Source organism: Seriola dumerili, unplaced genomic scaffold (genome assembly GCF_002260705.1).
Source record: "Seriola dumerili isolate Sdu_G_001 unplaced genomic scaffold, Sdu_1.0 BDQW01000465.1, whole genome shotgun sequence".
NCBI classification, from domain to species: Eukaryota; Metazoa; Chordata; class Actinopteri; order Carangiformes; family Carangidae; genus Seriola; species Seriola dumerili.
In genome coordinates this window covers 1,053,767-1,074,185 of record NW_019174720.1, presented here as the reverse complement: position 1 = coordinate 1,074,185, position 20,419 = coordinate 1,053,767, and the positions used below count along the sequence as shown (strand labels likewise).

Below are 20,419 nucleotides of genomic sequence, written 5' to 3'. Positions count from 1 at the left end.
AACCCACAAATATATCTTCTTATGGATCAACACTTCAAAATAAAACACAGAAGAAGAGGGAAATATGGAGCTTTAAGTGATTTAAATAAGTGACAGATCGCAGGAAGAACCCATCTTCTTTTAGTGCTGAGACGCTGCAGCTTTAGGTAGACAACAAGGTAAACAACAACATATCTAACCAAAGACAAGTGCAAAGAAAGTGAGTATAATTACAGAGTGGTGCAGAGTTCAGTGGAAGATTTTTTTATACAGTTAAAGTTAGATTTATCAGTTTTTAAGTTTCCACAACAAACTAAAAATCACACACTTGACAAAATGTTGGCCTTAGAAATTTCTTTCAGTAAACAGTCAAGTTGTTGGCTGGTAAACCAAATCAATGAGCTAAAGGCTCAGGAGCTCTGTAGAGCCAGTGGCCTCTAGAGGGCAATAATAACCAAAGAAGGGAGAGTCTGAGATTTCATATGTAGAGGAGACAGAAGGATGTGTTCAGTGTTTCCTGACCCCTGTGCAGACTGGAGGACTTCAGACCTGACCCCTGTCTGAAATAGTCTGTCATTCTAAGAGTGTAATGTAGTCTGTGTAGAGCCGTGCACTGTTGAACCACAGGACACAGATCAGTTCAGTTCACTTTATTTCAGGCAGAGGTACATGAAATAAAAGAAAACAGATTAAAGAAAACAGTTCAAGACATTTTTACTCCGTCATACTCTGAAAGACACAACAGCCATGTCATTAGACAGAAACAGGAAAAATCCAGTGGGTTTCTTATTGTTGGTGTTGGCAACAAAGATACGCACCATGACCACGACGTATCACTCCACACAGTTCAGCAAGGACATTCAGAGTAACCACTTTAATGTCTGACTCAGACTTCTAAAGCCTCATTTTATCTTCAGTTTAACAGAATTTGTTTACACAGGAGGACGGCTATGGATTTTGTCTTCCATCAGTTAAAGTGGAGTCACTGAACAGCTCAGCTCAGGGCCTGTATGGACCAGCGGAATCATTACAGCAACAGATAACTCAATAATACAAATATGGACGTGTGAGTATTGTATTAAAACAGACTTGAACCTACCCTTGACGTACTGAAATATGAAAGTCTGCAAGTGTAGTGCAGTTTATAATTTAATCTACGCACATTAACCTCAAATGAATTATACCAGGGAATGTTTCAATAACATCTTATCAAATATTAATTTCTCAAGTATTTTTCCAGCCATAGAGTCCAATCAGAGCATTTCGAGACAGCTTAGAGCTGACAGGCTTTATGTGTCTTTGTTATGTTTACATGCAGAAATCATTGGTCTGGTTGGTGTGGTGTGGTGGTCATGGTAACTGCTACCAGGGGATAGAGTTGCCCTGCCAGTCTATAAGCATCCCGCTGTCTTTGTTGCTGAGTGATGACATCACACTGAGCATGCCCAGTACACTGTCCTGGGTGGCCAGAGGAGCCTGAAGACAACAAACACAAGCAGGAGATCAGAGATGGTCTAAAGACATCAGAGCAGTGGAGCCAAGAAGCTCGCAGACAGGCAGGCAGACAGACAGACAGGCAGACAGACAGACGGACAGACGGACAGACGGACGGACAGACGGACAGACGGACAGACAGACGGACAGACAGGCAGGCAGACAGACAGACGGACAGACGGCCAGACGGACAGACGGTCAGACAGACAGACAGACACACAGACAGACAGACACATAGACAGACACACAGACAGACAGACAGACAGACAGGCAGACAGACAGGCAGGCAGGCAGACAGACACACAGACAGCGAGACAGACAGACAGACAGGCAGGCAGGCAGACAGACAGGCAGACAGACAGACAGACAGGCAGACAGACAGACAGACAGACAGACAGAGATTCCTCAGTTTCTAGTTAGATGTAGTTAGTTAACTTCCCCCACTGATGGACACATGGTTCATACAGACCTGCTGACATCACACTTGTTTCCTACTGACCTTCCCTCTCTTTCTCAATCACCTCACCTGCTCTCCTCCCATGTCAGTGAACACCCAGCCAGGGTGGATGGCTGTCACCAGGATGTTGTGTTTCCTGAAGTCCTCAGCTTGACAACGAGTCAGCATGTTCAGCGCTGTCTAATGACCAACAGCAGATGGGACAGAAGCTTTGTTCAAAAATATACATTCAATATATTAATATACTAACCCTAACCCTTTCCAACAAACAGTCCGGTTACAGATGAAGCCCCCTCTTCCTCACAAAGTCAGTGTCTCTCACAGCCTTCTGAAGAATTATTTTATCATTGGTTTATTAAAGATTTGTGAAAACTACTAAATTTGGAAGTTTAAATAACCTGAGTGATGATGTGGTGTTTATTTAAACTTGGTTTTTGTGACACTGTGATAATTTAAAGGATTTATGTGTCTAACAAAGTAGTGTTGCTTCATGCACAGCATTCATAACAGTGTCTAAATCATCACAGACTTACTCATGATTATTCAGAGGTAACTGTGAGAGCCGTGCTCATTCATTTATTTATTTATAACTTTTCCCTCTCTAAAACTGCAATTTAACCATCAGAGAAAACATGATTTAAGGGTCATTAAATTAATAAATGAATTCAATGCCACTGACACAATGTCAGGTCACCTTACCATCACATGTTTATTCAATCAAAACTCAGTTATTCCACCTTCTTTTGTCCTGAAAGCAGCTGCTTTATTGTGATAACAATATTATAAACTGCCCTTCACTGATCATCTGTGGATTTTGTCCTGACAAATACACATGAAATAATATTACATTATTTAATAGCTGCTTTGCATTTCATTACAACTCTAAAGGCTCTGAACACTCACAGTGTTGTCACTCATTCTCATTAAACCTCTGCTCAGGTCCGAGGTAATGCATGGTCAACAGATGTGACACACTCATGATGAATGTGGACATTTTCCCACCCCAACAGGTGCAGCAGCACTGACAGGAAAGTCAGAAGATAAATCACAGGGTGTGTTCACACACGTCTGAGGGGGTGGAGCAGAGAGACTGAAACATACTGTCCTTCACACCCAGAGCACTGCTCAGCATTACTGTACATATACTGTACATACTGTCCAACTGAGGGCAGGCTTAAAAGTGGATGCTGAAGTGGGAGTGGTCTAAATGTCAAGAAAATGAAATTACAAGTTTCACCTCAAACCCCACTGTAGCTTATTTTTCCTTAACGTCTTTACTCCTGGACAAGTAGATTTTCTAACACACAGACACAAACCCAAACCACCATCCCCTCACTGTAGAGGTCCAGCGATCAGACCTGGACCATTCTCCAAGAACAACTATTGACGTCTGTCCCATAGATCTAAATGTAGATCTCACTTTCGTCTCTGTTACTATGGAAACAGAAGTCAGTTGATCATCTTGAGCATCTGACTTATCTTTTCCCCTTAATACAGAATCAGAATCAACTGGGTCTGATCAGTATCTTTACATCTGCCCCAGAGCATAATGAGATGTTAATATTACCTGTACCATGCAGTGCATTTATCCAGGGTTTTCCTTCAATTTGTCACCGTCTCTACGTACTGTATATAAACTTTCATCATTTATTTTGTCAGTACTAAATGCACAAGTTGGATGCTGGTAACATTTTATATTTGTCTTATTGTCAACAAAGCATACATGCAGAGACAATCAAACATCCACTTAAACTGTTAAACTAAATTGTTTCCAAGTACAATGGAGGAGGAATTCATAATAATGGTAATAATAATAATAATAATAATAATTATAACAATGATTTCCCCCGTCCTTTACAACGTGTCCCCGTTTGTTTACAGGGACATGTCTGACACTGTGGGTGTCCCAGGTGAGTGGGTCTAACATATTTAGTGAAATAGAAGCGAGTTGCATGCTAACCTGTGCCATAGCATTCAAGACAGTGTTGCTTGACGACTTGATGCAAATCAGTCGGTAACATTAACGTCACTAATTTTAAAGATTTCATGTGGTTAACTTATAACTTACTTGTGGTCATTTGGCGCAAAGATACCGAGTGATGTGTCTGTTTGCTTTGTTTAAATAAAGTTTGTTTGCCAGCTGTCAATTTCATCTATGCCATCTTCATCAGAGCACCCACGAACTTCAGCTGCAAATTTTTTCACTCACACCGCTTTTGGTCTTCCATAGATGAAGTGAGGGTTCAGTGCTGTTACTTTAAATACTCCCTCAATAATGTATTTACCCTGTGAGATTCAGATTTTATGTAAGTCAGTTGTACCTTGCTGGTCCTGTAAGGATACATCTGAGCCATGGAGAAGGTCTCTGGACATTTCTTCACAGATGAAATGATGGTGGAGATGTTGATGATGGCTGACCTCCTGCAGGACATCATATCATCTGACACACAGACAGAAACAGTGACACAAAGAGAATACTGCTTTGTACTACCACACAGTAACTATAATATAAATTCAAATTACAGACATTACTTATTATAACACATGAATGAAAGTGATTCAAGCTGTTCATCTTCATCAAATCTGCTTATATTCTGCTATTCTGTATTTTTCTCTGTTGTCTATCAGATGTACAGGAGGGACAAAGAAGTGCTGAGCCCCTCAAAGTCTTTGAGGTAAGTTGTGTTTGTTCTCCATTCAACATATCTGTAGTTGGTGGCTGTGATAAGCCATTTTTATAACAGGGTTTTCCTAACATGTCTGTTAGCTGACCTGCCTCTGTTTGTTTTCTAGTTCCATTTCCAACCAATCATGACAATCTGTCTCATGTGGCAATGTACTGTCCATAGATAGGATCTTTGACCAGGGCACAGTCTGAGTGAAATGTACTTCAGAGTTGAAGCACAAGACCTGGGTGAACATGAGTGAACTGGACTATCCCTGTAGGTTACACAGATGTGGAAGGGGACAGAGTGTTACGGCTCTGTTGCAACTTTAGTTTCCCCAGGTGTTACGCCACACAGTTTAACTTGTCCCTTTCGAGCCTCATCTGTGTGGTTATTAAAAGGAAAACATGACAGCAGTAAGATACAGCCTAAACTCAGCCCTGGCACAGTCACTCTGTGAGCATGGATGACCTGTTTTTGCCACTTCCATAGAATGTCCTGATCACACAGGTAAGGTTGCAACTGATTCCTGTTGCCTGAGTTGCACTACCTGAGCAGGGCAACCATCCTCAACGGCTGCATTCACTTCCTGAATCATGTAGCATGTAGCAGAGTTCAGTAATTGACCACTCAACCAGCTCATGCTGCCCGCCATGTGAAGAAGACCTCAGATCACTTCCACAGATGCTCCAACAGTCACTCAATAAACTGTCAGCTGATTAGTTGAAATGAAGCTCAGTGTTTCGTCTCTATACCAGGCACTGTGCCAGTCAAGAGACGGAGACAAAAGATAAAACTACCCCACCAGCATCAGGATGCCACTGTGGGCTTCTCTGTTCCAAAATCTGTGTTACATTTATCAATAAAGCTTTGAAATCATAAAGGGACCTGTCAGACAGACTGGGAGAGCTAGTCCCCCTGAATAAACAACACGGTAAAACAACATCACACATAAGGAGGAGGTTGAGGTGGTGGATGGAGCTGCAGCAGGAAACAGTGTTGACATGAGTGTGATCAGAAAAGTAACAGTGATAAGTGTCAGGTTATAACTTCCACACTGGACACCTGCATGAGTATGAGTAGATGTTACAAAGCACACAGCTGTGAATGAACTGTCCGATCCTTAAAGCTCCATATAGTATGAAGGTAGATGTTCATGTGTTGTTTGATTATAAAGCAGGTGAAAGTATCAAAGCCTCAGTCCACAGAGAAATGCACACAGCCCGTATTCAGAAACTGAGCCGTCAGGACCCCGCCCACCTGGACCCACCATCCAACCTTGTAGGATTTGGTTTCGCTGAGTGTTTACCTGAAATCTGCTATATTTTTTATTGGATCACCCAGAAAACAGTGAGCCATTAAGAAGAGAGACTCGGAGCCTCCTCTCTTCTGATTGGCTCACTGACCTGTTGTCATTAGAGCTCCAGAGAGAAGCCTGGGAGAGGAGATGTGAAACTACATTGAGATGGTGTTTGGTTCTTAAAATCACAAATATATCTTCTTATGGATCAACACTTCAAATAAAACACAGAAGAAGAGGAAAATATGGAGCTTTAAGTTAAAGTTAATTCCCTGCTATATTTCCCATTACTATCTATATCATAGATCTCTAATACTCTAGAACTCTGGTACAACGTAAAATAAAAGATATTTACCCTCATCATCCTCAGGTGAGAACCTCTCTGCTGCTCTCTGGAGGAGAGGGAGGAACATCTGAAGAGAGAGAAAGGAAGATGTGTAATTACACATCTGACAATGATGGACCATGGTGTGGTCTGTGTGTGTGTGTGTGTGTATGTGTGTGTGTGTGTGTGTGTGTGTGTGTGTGTGTGTGTGTGTGTGTATCAAGTGTTCATGATGGACACATGTGCAAGCGCCATATTTAGGGCCCAAGTCCCACCGGTGCCTGGCACTGAAGGTGTGAGGAACCTGTTGTTTTTGCTGAGATTATCATTTGTCTTCTGGAATAATAGATCCTGAGGGCCTTAGCATGCTCGAAAACTCACAAAAATGTGCATACACTTCAAGGCCGCCAAAAATCACATAGTTCAATAGTGAACATCATTAAATGTTCATGAAATTCGGTGGAATGATTGAACACATCATAACACAATTTATTTCGCTGGACTGGAAGCCCGCTATTTTGAATTTCCTGCTGCGATTTTCATTTTACAAACATGAAACTTTGCACACACGTTTGTACTCATGAACAGTTTTTTTTTGATATTGCAATTGGGCAGGGGTGTGGCACGTCAGCTCTATAGTGCCCCCTAATGACTTTAGGGATTTTTGAGGGGATAGAGGTGCTTGAAAACTCACAAAATTCAACACATGCATCAGACATGGCTTAAATCGATTACTGATATGGACTGACATGTTGTTCATGGGTGTGGCAAAATGGCCTAAGGGAGCCCCTAGAATATTGCAACAAAGTAGCACCTAGATGTATGAAAATCGGTAAGCATGTGGAGCCATAACCTAAACCCAAATGGAAGTCCGCCATTTGAATTTAGTGTGCAATTATGGCACATTTTTTTACCATTTCAAGGCATCTACCTGAAGGGGCGGAGCCGGCTCTTTTTCCTCAGCAGGCTCAGGTCCTTTGACGTCTGCAGTGAAATGCTTCACATGTTTTATCAGTCAGTGGTGGCCAGTGTACTCTTTTATCTATCTATCTATCTATCTATCTATCTATCTATCTATCTATCTATCTATCTATCTATCTATCTGTTTACTAGGTTTACACTTGATATACAGGAACTTAATGCATGTTGGCAGCTTCAAGTGGGCTCCTGGCAGCACGAGGGCCCATATAACGTTGCTTGCAACATTAATTTCGGATTATTCTTTCATTCCTTTTAAAAAAAAAAAGTTGATGTTGTGGTGTTTAAATAACCAGGTTCTGAGGTGTCCACCATCAAATGTTTTGTTTTGTGTTACTGTTTTCATCAGCAGCAGTGATGAAATTGTGCTTTCCTTATCTAACAGTTCATCTTGTTCAATACTACAGTTCCCATACTACAGTTCCCACTTGAGATCACAGCAGCTGATATCTGTATCTGAGTGTGTCTACAGGCTCAGAGAAACGACAAACCAACCTTTGCAAGGAGAAAGGGTCCAACCACATTGGTCTCGTACACCTCCATCATGTCCTTCTTCCCGGTGGCAGATAACGGTGCTGGTTTGGCCGGTTTATTGATGGCAGCGTTGTTGATGAGCAGGTTCAATCCACCAGCTCCGATCTGCTCACTCACAGCCCGGACAGCAGCAGAGATACTATCCTCATCCGACGTGTCTGGAGGTGGACATGCACAGGACAAAACGTGTCTTATTGTCTGAGAGATCTATAGATCACTGGAAGCTAATTGTAGGGAGACAAACTGACGGGATGTGTGTGCTTGTCATCCCATACAAAAATGTAATATATGACATACATGTCTCTATATCAAGAGTGATATTGCCATAGATGTCACCTATATGGGGATATATTATCACATATTATCACTGAATTGAACTTAGTGGAGGGATGGGTCATGGGTCAGGGAAGAACACGGTCAATTTCAGGACAGATCCGAATCATTTAGTATGGATTTGATTTTCTTCTCTGAAGTCTGGTGTATGCTGTTTGACATTAGGGTCTGAGCTCTACTGAATTTAACTATAAGTCCATTGTACAAACTACAGCAAAGATATAATCAACCTCCGAGGTTTCTCAGTGTGGATTATTACTCATGGAAACCTGCTGATAGTTTAGTTTGTTTAGTTGTCTGACATCAAATCATACAAAACATGAAAATATAAATTATAACACAATAAAATCCAGTTGTTTGTGGTCCTTAATGTACTGTAAAGACAGTGTAGATGTGGAAGTCAGGTGACCCGGTGACATCATACAAATCTGTCATCATTAGTTAAATCACTGTCTCAAGTCAAACATAAGGAATATAGTAGATTAAAAAAAGTCTTGTTACATGAGGCCTCATGTTGTGTGTACTGCATATTAAAGGTTAGATTTGTCATGCAGTCACAAAGGCCCAGTTTAAAGAAGGTGGATATACTGATATGATGGATAGACACATACAGTACCACCCAGGCCTGACTGCTCAGAGCATTTGCCGCTGAACACAAAGTGCTTCATGTTCACACTGTACAAAGACCACCAGCACCACCTCCATATAACTGCTTTAATCTGTACAGTACTTGGTTACACTGTCTACATGATGGTCTACAGGAAGGATTTCTCTCTCTTCCTTCATGTTTCTCTGCAGACTTAATGGAAACGTATCTACTAGTGATGGAGAAAACAAAATATGTCCAACTATATTTATTATTGATATCTAAACCAGACATGGAAACCTTCCCTGGATAGACTCTGCATACAGTGGATGCTGATGGTATCATCAGCCCATCATTATGCCTCCACACCGGCGACAGTCAGTCAGAGAAGGCATATTGTTTTCGGGTTGTCTGTCCATACGTCCCATTCTTATGGACATGATATCTCAGTTACTTCTTGACAGACCTTCTGCAAATTTGGCACTAATGTTCACTGGGACACAAGGATGAACTGATTAGGTTTTGGTGGTCAAAGGTCAATTATGACAAAGTTTCACACAAATGGTTCATGGTATGACTCTGGATAAACAGGGATGTAAACTGAAACTGGTTTGAGTGGAGGAGGCAGACAAACATGTTTTGCAGGAAGTTTTTGCCTTTAAATACTGAGGTGTATAAACAGCATAAACAGGTCTGGGTGAGGAAATGCACCATACTTTTTTCCACGTGTGATGTTTTCTCCACTGTCAAAAATGTGTCATCTCTGTGATAACAAGTGTTGAAAGTGTCAGCAAAACAGTCTAAATTAGGCTCCCTGTAACCACACACCAGCTGCTAATTTTATCCACTGGAAGGTAAAACGATCCAGCTGTAGAGAGATAAATACAGCATCAGCACACGTCTACTCTGCTGCAGCAGAGTTGGATGTAAACTCTGCAGAAAGTGTAGAGGTGGGCAAAGGTGCAGGAATAAGCCCAGGAGATGTCAGTCAGCAGAAACACCAGAGAGGTGGAGACGATCTATGAAGGACCTGCACACAACCCTCCCTACACCCTCCAACTAACCCAGCTGACACACTTAAGAAATGGTATGGTCCACTTAAGTGTATGAAATTGTATCACAAGATTCTTCCCAGCATGAATATGGGAAGTATATTATTTCACACATTTCTTAACTTTTATTATTATTATTATTATTATTACTTATTATACTTATTGTATTATTATGACATCTTAACTTATTATTTCACATTATTTCACATTTATTATGTTATTACAGGTAAGAAAGCTACATAAATATTTCAACCCCCCTTCAATTGTTGTTTTTAGCTCTTTTGGGGGTGTCTGAGTCATAATCATACACATAATGTCTTAATGTAATAATATGAACCTTGGTCTGGACCACAGCCTCATTGGAACTTCATATTGAGTCTGGTCTCTCAAGGGCCAAAAACATAGCTGAATGTGATCATGGATAAAAATGCACTGCCCTACCCCCCACCCACCCAACTGCAACAAAAGGTCCTGCTGTAGGACAGGCCAAAACACTTTGTGGAAAAGCCAACGGATCAAAGGAAATCGTATCTTCAGAGGTCTCCCAGAGCATCTGACGTACCTTCAGGTTCTTTCTCTGCTCAGCTTGTCCTGCACACCAGGCAAATTCCTTACCCTGGCTTATGACACAACAGTGGTGGGTTTGGTCACGAATGACAATGAAGCACACTACTGAGAGGAGGTGAAGTAAATGGTTATGTGGTGCAGCAACAACAACCTCTCCTTGAATGTGGAGAAGACGAAGTAGATGGTAGTCAACCAGGGAAGGGTGCAGTGTGCACACCCTGCTGATCATCAACAGCACTGCTGTGGAAAAAGTCAGCAGTACTAAGTTCTTGGTGGTGCACATCGCTGATGACCTGACCTGGTCCATCAACACAAGAGCCCTCACCAAGAAATCCCAGTGATGCCTCTACTTTCTGTGGAGACTGAAAAAACCTCCCACCACCTCATTGCACTCTTGCCATCTAGAAGGAAAATGCTGCCCCATCCCTTCCTCCAACACCAGAGGGTGACATGCACAAAAATGCACCAGTACTTAGTCGGTGTGTTTCCACCGCAAGAACTTTCCCTAGGAACCAGTAACCTATTGAGGAACTATGCACGTTTCCACCGCAGGAACCAGGGTCTAAATTTAGTTAATAATTGATTGAGCCCCAAAAAAGTCCCTGGTCGGGGGTAGTACTTTCCAAAGGTTCAGGAACTTTGGGGGGTGTGGTCTGCAGTGTCGAACATTTCTGATTGGTCAAGTACTCGCTGCATTTTATTTCACCTGCCATATTTAAAAGCCCACAAGTTTTGTTTTGATTTCCAGTGTTGATGCAATGAATCCGTTTGCAATGCAATAAAGCACGAACAGCAACACAACTTGAATCTCCTCCATGTTAACAGGCTAACTGTAGTGTCGCACAAATGATGATGCCGGCCTGTCCGTCGCTTTTATGGCGTCATTGTTGTTGTATATCTTTCATCTTCTTCTTACCACCACCTACTGGACTGGAGTTGTAGTGCATTTACTTCCATTGGAACCAAAAGCTCCAGGTACTTTTTTTTTTTTTTTTTTTTAAATGCGGCTTAAGTGTCCACTTGACTTTCCTGTTTGCACACCTGTTTGCATCAGCACCTTTTTATAGATTATCTTAAGCTGCTCTTATAAAATGTTTTTAATACTGCTCTCTTTTCATGTTTTTTGTTTTCATGTCACACAAATGTTAGTACATTATTTCGCTTCCATGTATGCTGAAATGCCTATTGGTAGTGACAAATAAATCTGATTCTGATTCTGATGTTTAATGTACAGTAAAGTAGCAGGGTTCCTGCTCTTTCATTAGCATGTATTAAAATCAAAAAAGTACAGTATATTCAGAGTTAGCACAGACAGCAGTTATGGCCTGTAAACCTGATTACTTTTTCTAATGAGTTTTTCCTGAATGAAGAACAGGGGAGAGTAGATGAACTGTGATATGTGTCAGGACTGAGACAGTATCAAGATTTTAAGGTCTTCAGATTCCGGAATCAAGTTCCGGCCTCTAACTTCTTCTAATTGATGAGGAGTCTGAGACCAGAACCAGAGACTAGCAGACGGATCAGAACGGTTAGCGCAGTTAGCATCTTTTATTTGTTTATGTTGTTTGCTAGCTTATAACTGGCAGTGGCTGACACAGTGTTAGTGTGTGTGCTAATGCTAACTCTCTCTCTCTCTCTCTGTACACAAGGTTTAAGGTTTTTTTTGCCCCACCCCCCTCCCCCTCCTTAGGTTTGTGACATATGAAACCCTGGCTGTCTGAATCTGTTTTTATGAGACTGTCATTGGTTCACTGCAGTTCAAGGTGGAAACACTCAGTCATGGTGTTGATGATTGTTTCACTCATCATACAGTATGTCTCGTATTATATAAAAACATCAAATGAATGTTAACGAGGTTAAACACTTGATTTTTGTCAGAGGGTCTTTAAGGTTTGACAATTTGAGAGAAACCTCCTGAATAGGAATCAAGTTCCCTGCACCTCACCATCACTCTTCAATGCCAAGTGAGACAATTAAAGGTTTTCTTCAACCAACCTCTGAGTTCATATGAGAGCAGATATATACAGTAGTAAATATAAATAAATATAGAGGAAGAAAATAAACATACCAACTGTCCCACCTAAGGATCAGTCAGGATGACATACAGAGAAAGGTGGAGAAACGTTTCTGTTTCTATTGAACACTAATAACTATTCATTTTCTTTGTGACAGTGATGGGTTGGCCATCTGCAGATATTTGTCAGATCATATTTTAACACTAAATTAGATGAACATCAGTATTTGTGGTGAAGTTGTTGATCCATTTATAGTCACCTTAACTGTATCATTTATGGCCAATCTCTGAAGTGTTTTGGAAATGTGCTGTATTCCAGTTCTGACACATGAGGGTGAGTTGTGTTTACCTAGTTGGATTATAGTGATCTTTCCAGGATGTTGAGTGGTGAGCTCTCTCAGGGCCTGAGTGAACAGAGAGAAAGGGAGATATGATGAGGGAAGAGTGAATGGCAGGAAACTGTTGTTTACTACAGCAGCCATTATTTCTTCACCTCTGTCATGGCAGTAAACTGGTGTGAATTCAGTGGTACCCGCTGGTGTGTCCAAACACAACACTTGGTTTTACAGTAACAACAAAACAGATATCAACAGATCTAGAATATAGTAATGTAATCAGTGATATTCAGTTGCAGACAAAAACATATGGCTATAGACCGACAAAATACCTACAAGATTAATTATATGCAATACATACAGTATGTGTACACATACTGTATGAATACTATGGTAAAACATGTGCATTATAACACTTTTTTCAAAACTATTTTTTCAATGAGTCCCTGACTGTGGTCAAAACCTCTCCTCAACCTCCATGGAAAATGTCATGAGGTCAAGGAAAGATGTGAAGGAAAATTCATAAGGAAAGTCTTACTGCACTTATAAGCTTTTTTTAAACTAACTTTATTGATAACATGTGGGCAATAAATTCTCAGCAAACAGGATTGAAATGTTGAAATAAGAAAACCTAAAAGAAATATACAAATAGAGACAGTTGAGCCATTAAAATGATAATTTAATAGAAATAAGGAACAAGCAAGAGACTAGAATAAATTATATGCAGACATAGTTTCCTGTCATAGGTGCTTTTGACATTTCTATACAATTGTTAACTAGAGAAAATGTATTTTCAGTGCTTCACACAATAGGAGGGGATTTAGTGAAATAACATTTATGTATAGACTGTAGTATTTAGCTATGATATTGTTAACTATAGATTCAATCTGCTCGTTGTGTTTGGGCTTCAAGGATTTCCATCAGTTCTGCATCGTCTCACAAACACAAAACAGCTGCTCTGATGTTTCTACATTTATGTGGGTCTGCTCTGGTGAAACTACAGTGATGCATTGTTTTAAAAGTTGTTGCAGAAAGGAATTGTGGGACAGCATTTCTCATTTCCTTTCATAAAGGAGGTTCCAGTGTTTCCTATGCTAAAGGAGATAAGATAGGAAGCACTGAAGCTCCTTTCCTCATCATTTAGAGAAGTGAAGCAGCTGTGATCATGTTGCTGCTCAGATACTTCAGCTCACTTCCCTCAGTTTGAACCTTCATAAGAAAGAAAGACTTTTCAAACACAGCCCCTGTTGGGTTTTTCTTCCAATGAATGCACACTGTTCAGTCTCTGCGCTGGCTCTGCCCTCAGTAAATGCATTCACCAAAGCACCATGCTTTTTTTTGTTTGTTACATGAAGTGAAGGTTAACATTTAGTAGGGACTTTGTTCACTTTCCAGTGGATCAGCTGTGGATTTCACAATATGTTTCACTGTATTGTTGAATTACTGGTGTTCAGTCCAGGACAAGCCCATCCACTAAATATTACGTCTCTGTACATGATATGATGCAATAGCAAATTAATTTTCAAGGAACTTAACTTACAAGTGCAAAGTCACAAAATGTTCTTACTTATTGTATCAGTAAAATGTCGTTTAATTTGTTTTCCCTGGAGGACTGTGCTCCAAGAGGAACAACACTATTGGTTGTTTCAGTAAGTTCAAGTGGCCCAAACAGACAACTGCATACATTCAAGTGACAGCGCCCCCTAACAGCTTTAGTGATTATAACAGGAGCAATGAGGGAAGTCAGATGACACTAGCATGTTTGGTTTTTTTGGCATTCTAGACAGCATGGACAAATGACAGTTGACTTTTAATTTGGAGAACTTATTCCTCCAAATTAAAAGATCTGTTCATAGCAACTACAGTGTGATTAACATTTTTCATGGTTGTTCTTTGGCAACTCTAAGCATTTGGTCGGGAAAGATAATGTTTTGGTTTTAAATTGAATAAGTGACTCATAGGCATGAGACAGTGGGGAAAAGCATTTTGTATCCCAACCTTTCAGAAACACTGGCCACAACTCAGGTAACAAAAATGTTTATCTAGAAAATATTTCTGGCAAAACCATTTAGAAAAATATAAATAGATTTTTGGGAAAAATGATTTTTCCCCAATGACAAATAAAAATGGTCCTTTACAATGTCCCTGAAGAATGCCACTAGTGGGGTTTGCACTCAAAATGTTAAACTGAACAAAAAAGTCTCTTTCATACGAAGTTGAAGGTTTATGATAAATTGTATGAAAAGTTCCATTGAAAGTCATTTTTAGCCAATCATCTGAGCCGAAACACAGCTGAGTACAATACACAACTCTGTAGCCATTTTCAAAGTGTAAACTCCAGCTGGCAACTAAAGAACAGGACTTTATTTGTATAGAAAAATAATTCCTGTTGTTTTCTGCATGCTTCATTAAAATTACTATAAAGTAGAATCTTTTGAGGGAAAACGTGAACAGAATAATTTTAATTTGATAGAAAGTGCAGCCATAAAAACTTGTTTTCACAAAGACATTGCTCAAAAAACAAAAAAAAAATCGTAATTTACTGTATATGTGACAATATTTTTGAATTCAAGACACTTGAGGTGATATTTAGGAGACAGATGTGTGTTCAAGTGGTTAAATAAGTGGTTAAAACACATTAGAAGCTCCACACAGATGGATCATGGTCATTCAGTGCTCAGGGATATTAAAGTCAGTCTTATTGCATTCTTATGTGGCAACACCAAATCACAACAGAAGTTCACGGAGCTCATGGAGAAGCTGTAAATCAGCTCACACATTAGTAGCAGCGTGTGTGTGTTTGTGTGTGTTGCTAATGTGTGAGTGTCTCACCTCAGCCCTGGTTCCCTCAGGCTCTCTGCAGCTGGCGTATATGTGAGCCTCTGCTCCTGTCCTCTCTGCCAGTTGTTTGACCAGCTCCAAACCGATGCCTCGGTTGCTGCCGGTCACCAACATGTTGCCTTCCAGTGTCACTGACATGTTCACTGCTCAGCGGTCAAACCCAGCTGCTGTCTGACTGCTCTCTTCTGACACTGACTGAACATGTGAGAGCTCAGTGTTGCTGTAATGCTAGTCCTGTGTGCGTCATGCTCTCAGTATAGGTGTGTACTGTACATGTTTACCTATTATCTATTGCACATATAATAGTATATATGTGGACCACCCTCACATAATGTTTCATTACATAACCAGTTTTCTTATGAGCTGGCCAGCACCAGTCCTGAAGAGTCCCTGTTTGACTTGTAGTGACATTTGTTTCCTTTGGGACTCCAGGACTGAGGTTTGTCTGTGTGTCTGTCAATAAAGTTTCATTCATACCAAAAGCTGCCAGTCATCTCTAGCCTCATAATCCACCTTTGTTCATGAGCAAACAGCTGATTTGCCTTGACATTTGCTCAGCCTTTTGGCAGTGTATGTTTGGTTATGCAACATGTCAGAAATGTGGTGATTCAGGAAGTGCGATATACCTTTTGTCTTCTTCCAGTGTAGTTAGATAATTAGTAAGCCTATGATGATGTCAGGACTCATGTGGAAAGTGTGTGGTTAACCTTAGCTGCAGAAAGATGAAGTTACCCCACTGCCAGTGAATAAGTAATCTGCCTCTTCCTGTCTTCAGGATTGCTGAGGGACAGCCGGACACAATGTACTGAAGCCTGTCACAATCAGTCAGCTGACCAAAGAGCACCAGCCCCAATACTGAGGCTGGTTTCACAGAGACAGACATGTAAACTCATCTGTTGCACAAGTTGCAGTTTAGTTCTTGACTATCTCAAGCCGGACTGTGGTACAATGAATTGTGGGTAAATTAAGACATTTTTTCAAAATAAAAAAATCACACCACATCAAACCGCTGAACTCCATTTACCTCAGCAAAAAATGTTGGAAGAATTTAACAGTTACAAGGACATTTTACTTGAAGGGTAAAACAGTAAAAAGATAAATCTGATTTGGTCTCTAAAAACTCCTTCCCTTCTCATTACTCTCCTAATAACAATGTTAGCAAACCACAAATCATGAGCCATGTTTCCCTGTTTTTATGTTGTTGTCAGGGCAGGTCATTGATTGTTACCATGGTAACATTGGTCTTAGGCCTGAGTTCACCTTGGGGTAAGGTGTCTAATGTTTGTATCTTAAAATGAGTCAGTCTTTATTTTAGTGAAACAGTCTGACAAACATCAGACTGATCTGTGAGCAACATGAAGACTGGACCAACACTACAGACCAGTCTGACACAGCTCTTTAGCACAGGAGCTGCATCTAAATGGATTCTTGTGTGAGCAGTAACAGGCTATAACTTACCTTTATTTAAAGCTGCACTAATCAATATTTTCATACTAACAATGGATTACATGACTTCGTAACTTTTCCACATTGTGTGAAGAATTGCTCACAGTGACAGACCCAGTGCAGTCCCTCTCAGCCTCATGGAGCTTTTAGCCTCTTTTAGCTCATTGTTTTGATTTGACCTCAGCCTTCAAAGCCTCAGCCTTCAAACAGCAGCAGCGCTGTTCACTGTAAACAGCTGTAACCAGCTGGTGAAAACAGTGGCGCGTTTAGTGGCTGGAGAGCCAGAGATTCTTCTCAGGAGCTCTTGGAGACCAAACAGAGAGCTAAAAGAGAGGGAATATTGAATCACCACGCGGACACAAACACAACTCTGACTGAATGCTAATGCTGCTCTGTGTTTGATGTGTAAATAGGCAACAGTTTTAACTTCATAAGGTGACAATATGTAAATATTTGCATCTTATTTCCACCTCAGCAATAGGTGCAGAAAGTCAGTTATGTCAGGTTGGATACTGTACCACCTGCCAGGTCACTGTTCATGGATCTCAATCACACCTATAGTCCAATTGTGGTGGATGGGATAAGTCCTTCAACTGACATGACCACATAGGGTGGTAGTCCCTTAATTCAGAGGATTACAGAGGACTACAATGTTTTTCAAACAGGTAACAAACATTGCTATCGGTCATCACCCGTCCACCCCAACCTCATCCTGACATGTTGCTCTTTGTACCACGTCACCTGACTTCACCTTTGCTCTTGTCATTATACAGAGGTCACCTGACAGTAACACCTGTCTGTGGGTCATAATGAGCTGCTGCACACATGAACAGGAGGACGGTATGTTTGGTACCTACACCTCATTTCCTGTTACAGGGTGGAACCACAAAGTTCCTCTTTTCCTGATAGACACTGTAAATAAATATAAATATAAATATAAATATACATCTCATGTATGCTTATCCTCATCATTGGAAACAGCCATAAAAATTTGAATTGATGTGGAATCTTTTAAATAAGATGATTTCAACTTAAAACAAGAGAAGACCAAGAAGTTTTTTCAAATGGCCCCCATTTGAAAAAAATGTCTAAATTTCTTGTTTTGTTTTTATTTTTTTTTAATTGATATAAAACTTTTTCAAACTTTTTTAAAACTATTTTATCTTATCAATTTAATTAATTACAGAAACAAAAAAATAGTTCATTCTTGACCTTGGAAACAGCAGTTTGAGTTTTTTGATCTACAGACTGGACTTTGAGTTTGTACTTTGACTCTGCAGTAGGACAGTGGGATTTAAGAGGTTATTAAAGTTCATTAAATTCAATTACATGAAATCTCTGGAAAAACACTTTCTTTATGGCATGTTTTGTTTTGTATGTTTTCCTGAAATATATGGAGACTGTTCTAAGAAAATGCAAACAGTTTCCCACTGTACATTTTATTGTGAAGTGACATAGCGGTCATGTTAAGACAGCATTAGTCTTTTCAGTAGTGCTTGTTACAGGAGTGAGGGGGGGAGTCCAGTGAGGAATGATTGATAAAACATTGGACTTTAGAACAGGAGACTGCTGTTCATTTCACACTCATTTAACTATAATCTTAACCATGTGTTTATTATTGTGACTATGACAATAAACATCCTCCGACCTTAACAACATACTCACTTAGACCCACATTGCTATCTACACCTGTCTCCATGGTTCTGCTATGGCTGAACTCAGATAGCTGATAAGTTTGTTTAGCTCATTTCCAGCCGTCATGGTGTAAGAGTACATGTGGTTTATAAACATCTTAAGAAATGACTGCAGACAGTCATTTCACAAGTCACCACACACACCATGTCTCTCTTATTCATCCATAGGATGTTACTCTACTTCAACTTCACAATAAAAGTCCAACACATCATATTTCTCAAATTGAATCTCAGTTCTCACTTCTTCATCATTTAAAATGAAAAATAAACTTTATTCCCCTTTTTATTTGAAGATAAGGAGCAAAGTCCCGGTGAGTTCCAAAGACTGAAACAGGGTCCTGATATCAGAGACAGAATGAGCACAACACTCTTCTTGTAGCTGCTGATGGGAATGTGTGATATGATTGCCTTTGTTTGTCTGTTATATTATTTCACTTTATTATAATAATGTCTTGTAATTGCTTTCTTTTTGGTGATTTCAGTATCTGATAATTGGATGTGACCTCTGGTGACCTCATGTTTTATTTTAAACCAGTCTCATACACCTTTTATTCTGGTCTGCCTGAGGAGGATTTTCTCTTCTCTGACCAGTTTGACAGCTCTGAGGTAACACAGCCACCTGCTGGCTGTTATACATTCAACTACTACCAAGCTTTTCTTTTCTCAGTGGTTAAAAGCTCCATATTTTCTTCTTCTGCTGTGTTTCATTTGAAGTGTTGATCCACAAAAAGCTATAGTTGTGGTTTTAAGAACCAAAAACCCTCTAAATGTAGTTTCACATTTCCTTCTCCCTGGAGCTCTAGTTACAACAGGTCGGTGAGCCAATCAGAAGAGAGGAGGCTCTGAGCCTCTCTTCTCAGCAGCAGGGACAGGGAGACTGGTCAGAAATGAACAGAGAGGTCCTTTAAGAAAACCTGATCCAGAGTCCAGGGGACCTGAGACTGGAGTGATAGTTCACCTTTCAGCTCCACAAAGACCTGAAGCAACCAGCCAAGACAACACTGGAGAGTCTTCAGGACAAATTAGAACCCATCCAACATCTGCAGAGACCTGAAGATGACACAGACAGACACTTCCTGTCCAGTCTGATGGCGCCTGAGAGGATGTCACAGGAAGAAGGAGATAAACTGATTTTAAAAATATGTCAAAAAAGACACTTTCTTGCAGAAATCCATACCTTCAGCTGTAACACAGCCAAAATGATCAGCAAATCAAAAAAGAAAAGTGAAGAAAATGTCCAAAAAAGGACAGAGGGACCCCTGAGGGTTAATAAATCCCATGAACCGCTATTTAAATTACCACTATTATGTTTTTTTCTGTGCTAAATTTAACATTACTGGGGAGGAGAGCAACGCGACTAGAAGTGACAGCGAGAGAGGGCTAGTAGCTTCTCCTCTCCTCTGTCTCAGCAGAGACCGTCACAACTTCATTCACTCATTTAACAAAACAAAAAGAAAAGCAACAAAGGAAGCAGTAAATGGACTTACATATTTAAGACCTAACTAAATGTAATTTAAGACCTAACATGCGGCTAATGTAAAGCTAGCGGAGCTTGGAGAGTTGGTTATCTGGTTGCTAGGCACGCACACACGCACACAGGTCAGGAGCTGCCGTTGCCATGGCAATGTGAAAATCTGCCCAGAATTTGGCTTCTACATGGCTTAAAACAATTGCAAATTATGAGAAAACCGTTACTTCTTTTCAAAAACCGAAAACACCGTGACAGACACTGAAGCCAGAAGTTTCTTACAGTCTCTATTTTATTCAGATATTCCTTAAAATGAGTGAGTAAGCTCAGTGCGAAGACAGAGTGAGATT

The 20,419-nt window shown here is 40.3% G+C and overlaps 1 protein-coding gene across 1 annotated transcript; it reads right to left on the bottom strand.

Annotated features, from left to right (window-relative positions):
- Nucleotides 1–614: 614 nt before the first annotated feature.
- On the bottom strand, nucleotides 615–15,725 carry LOC111234828 (C-factor-like). Its single transcript, XM_022763006.1, has 7 exons — nucleotides 15,453–15,725; nucleotides 12,635–12,689; nucleotides 7,695–7,891; nucleotides 6,252–6,309; nucleotides 4,252–4,370; nucleotides 2,000–2,110; nucleotides 615–1,455 (listed from the first exon to the last, which is right to left on the bottom strand). Exons 1-7 carry the CDS (start codon nucleotides 15,597–15,599, stop codon nucleotides 1,342–1,344), a joined length of 801 nt encoding a protein of 266 aa, XP_022618727.1. The 5' UTR covers nucleotides 15,600–15,725; the 3' UTR covers nucleotides 615–1,341.
- Between the last annotated feature and the right edge of the window lie 4,694 nt (nucleotides 15,726–20,419).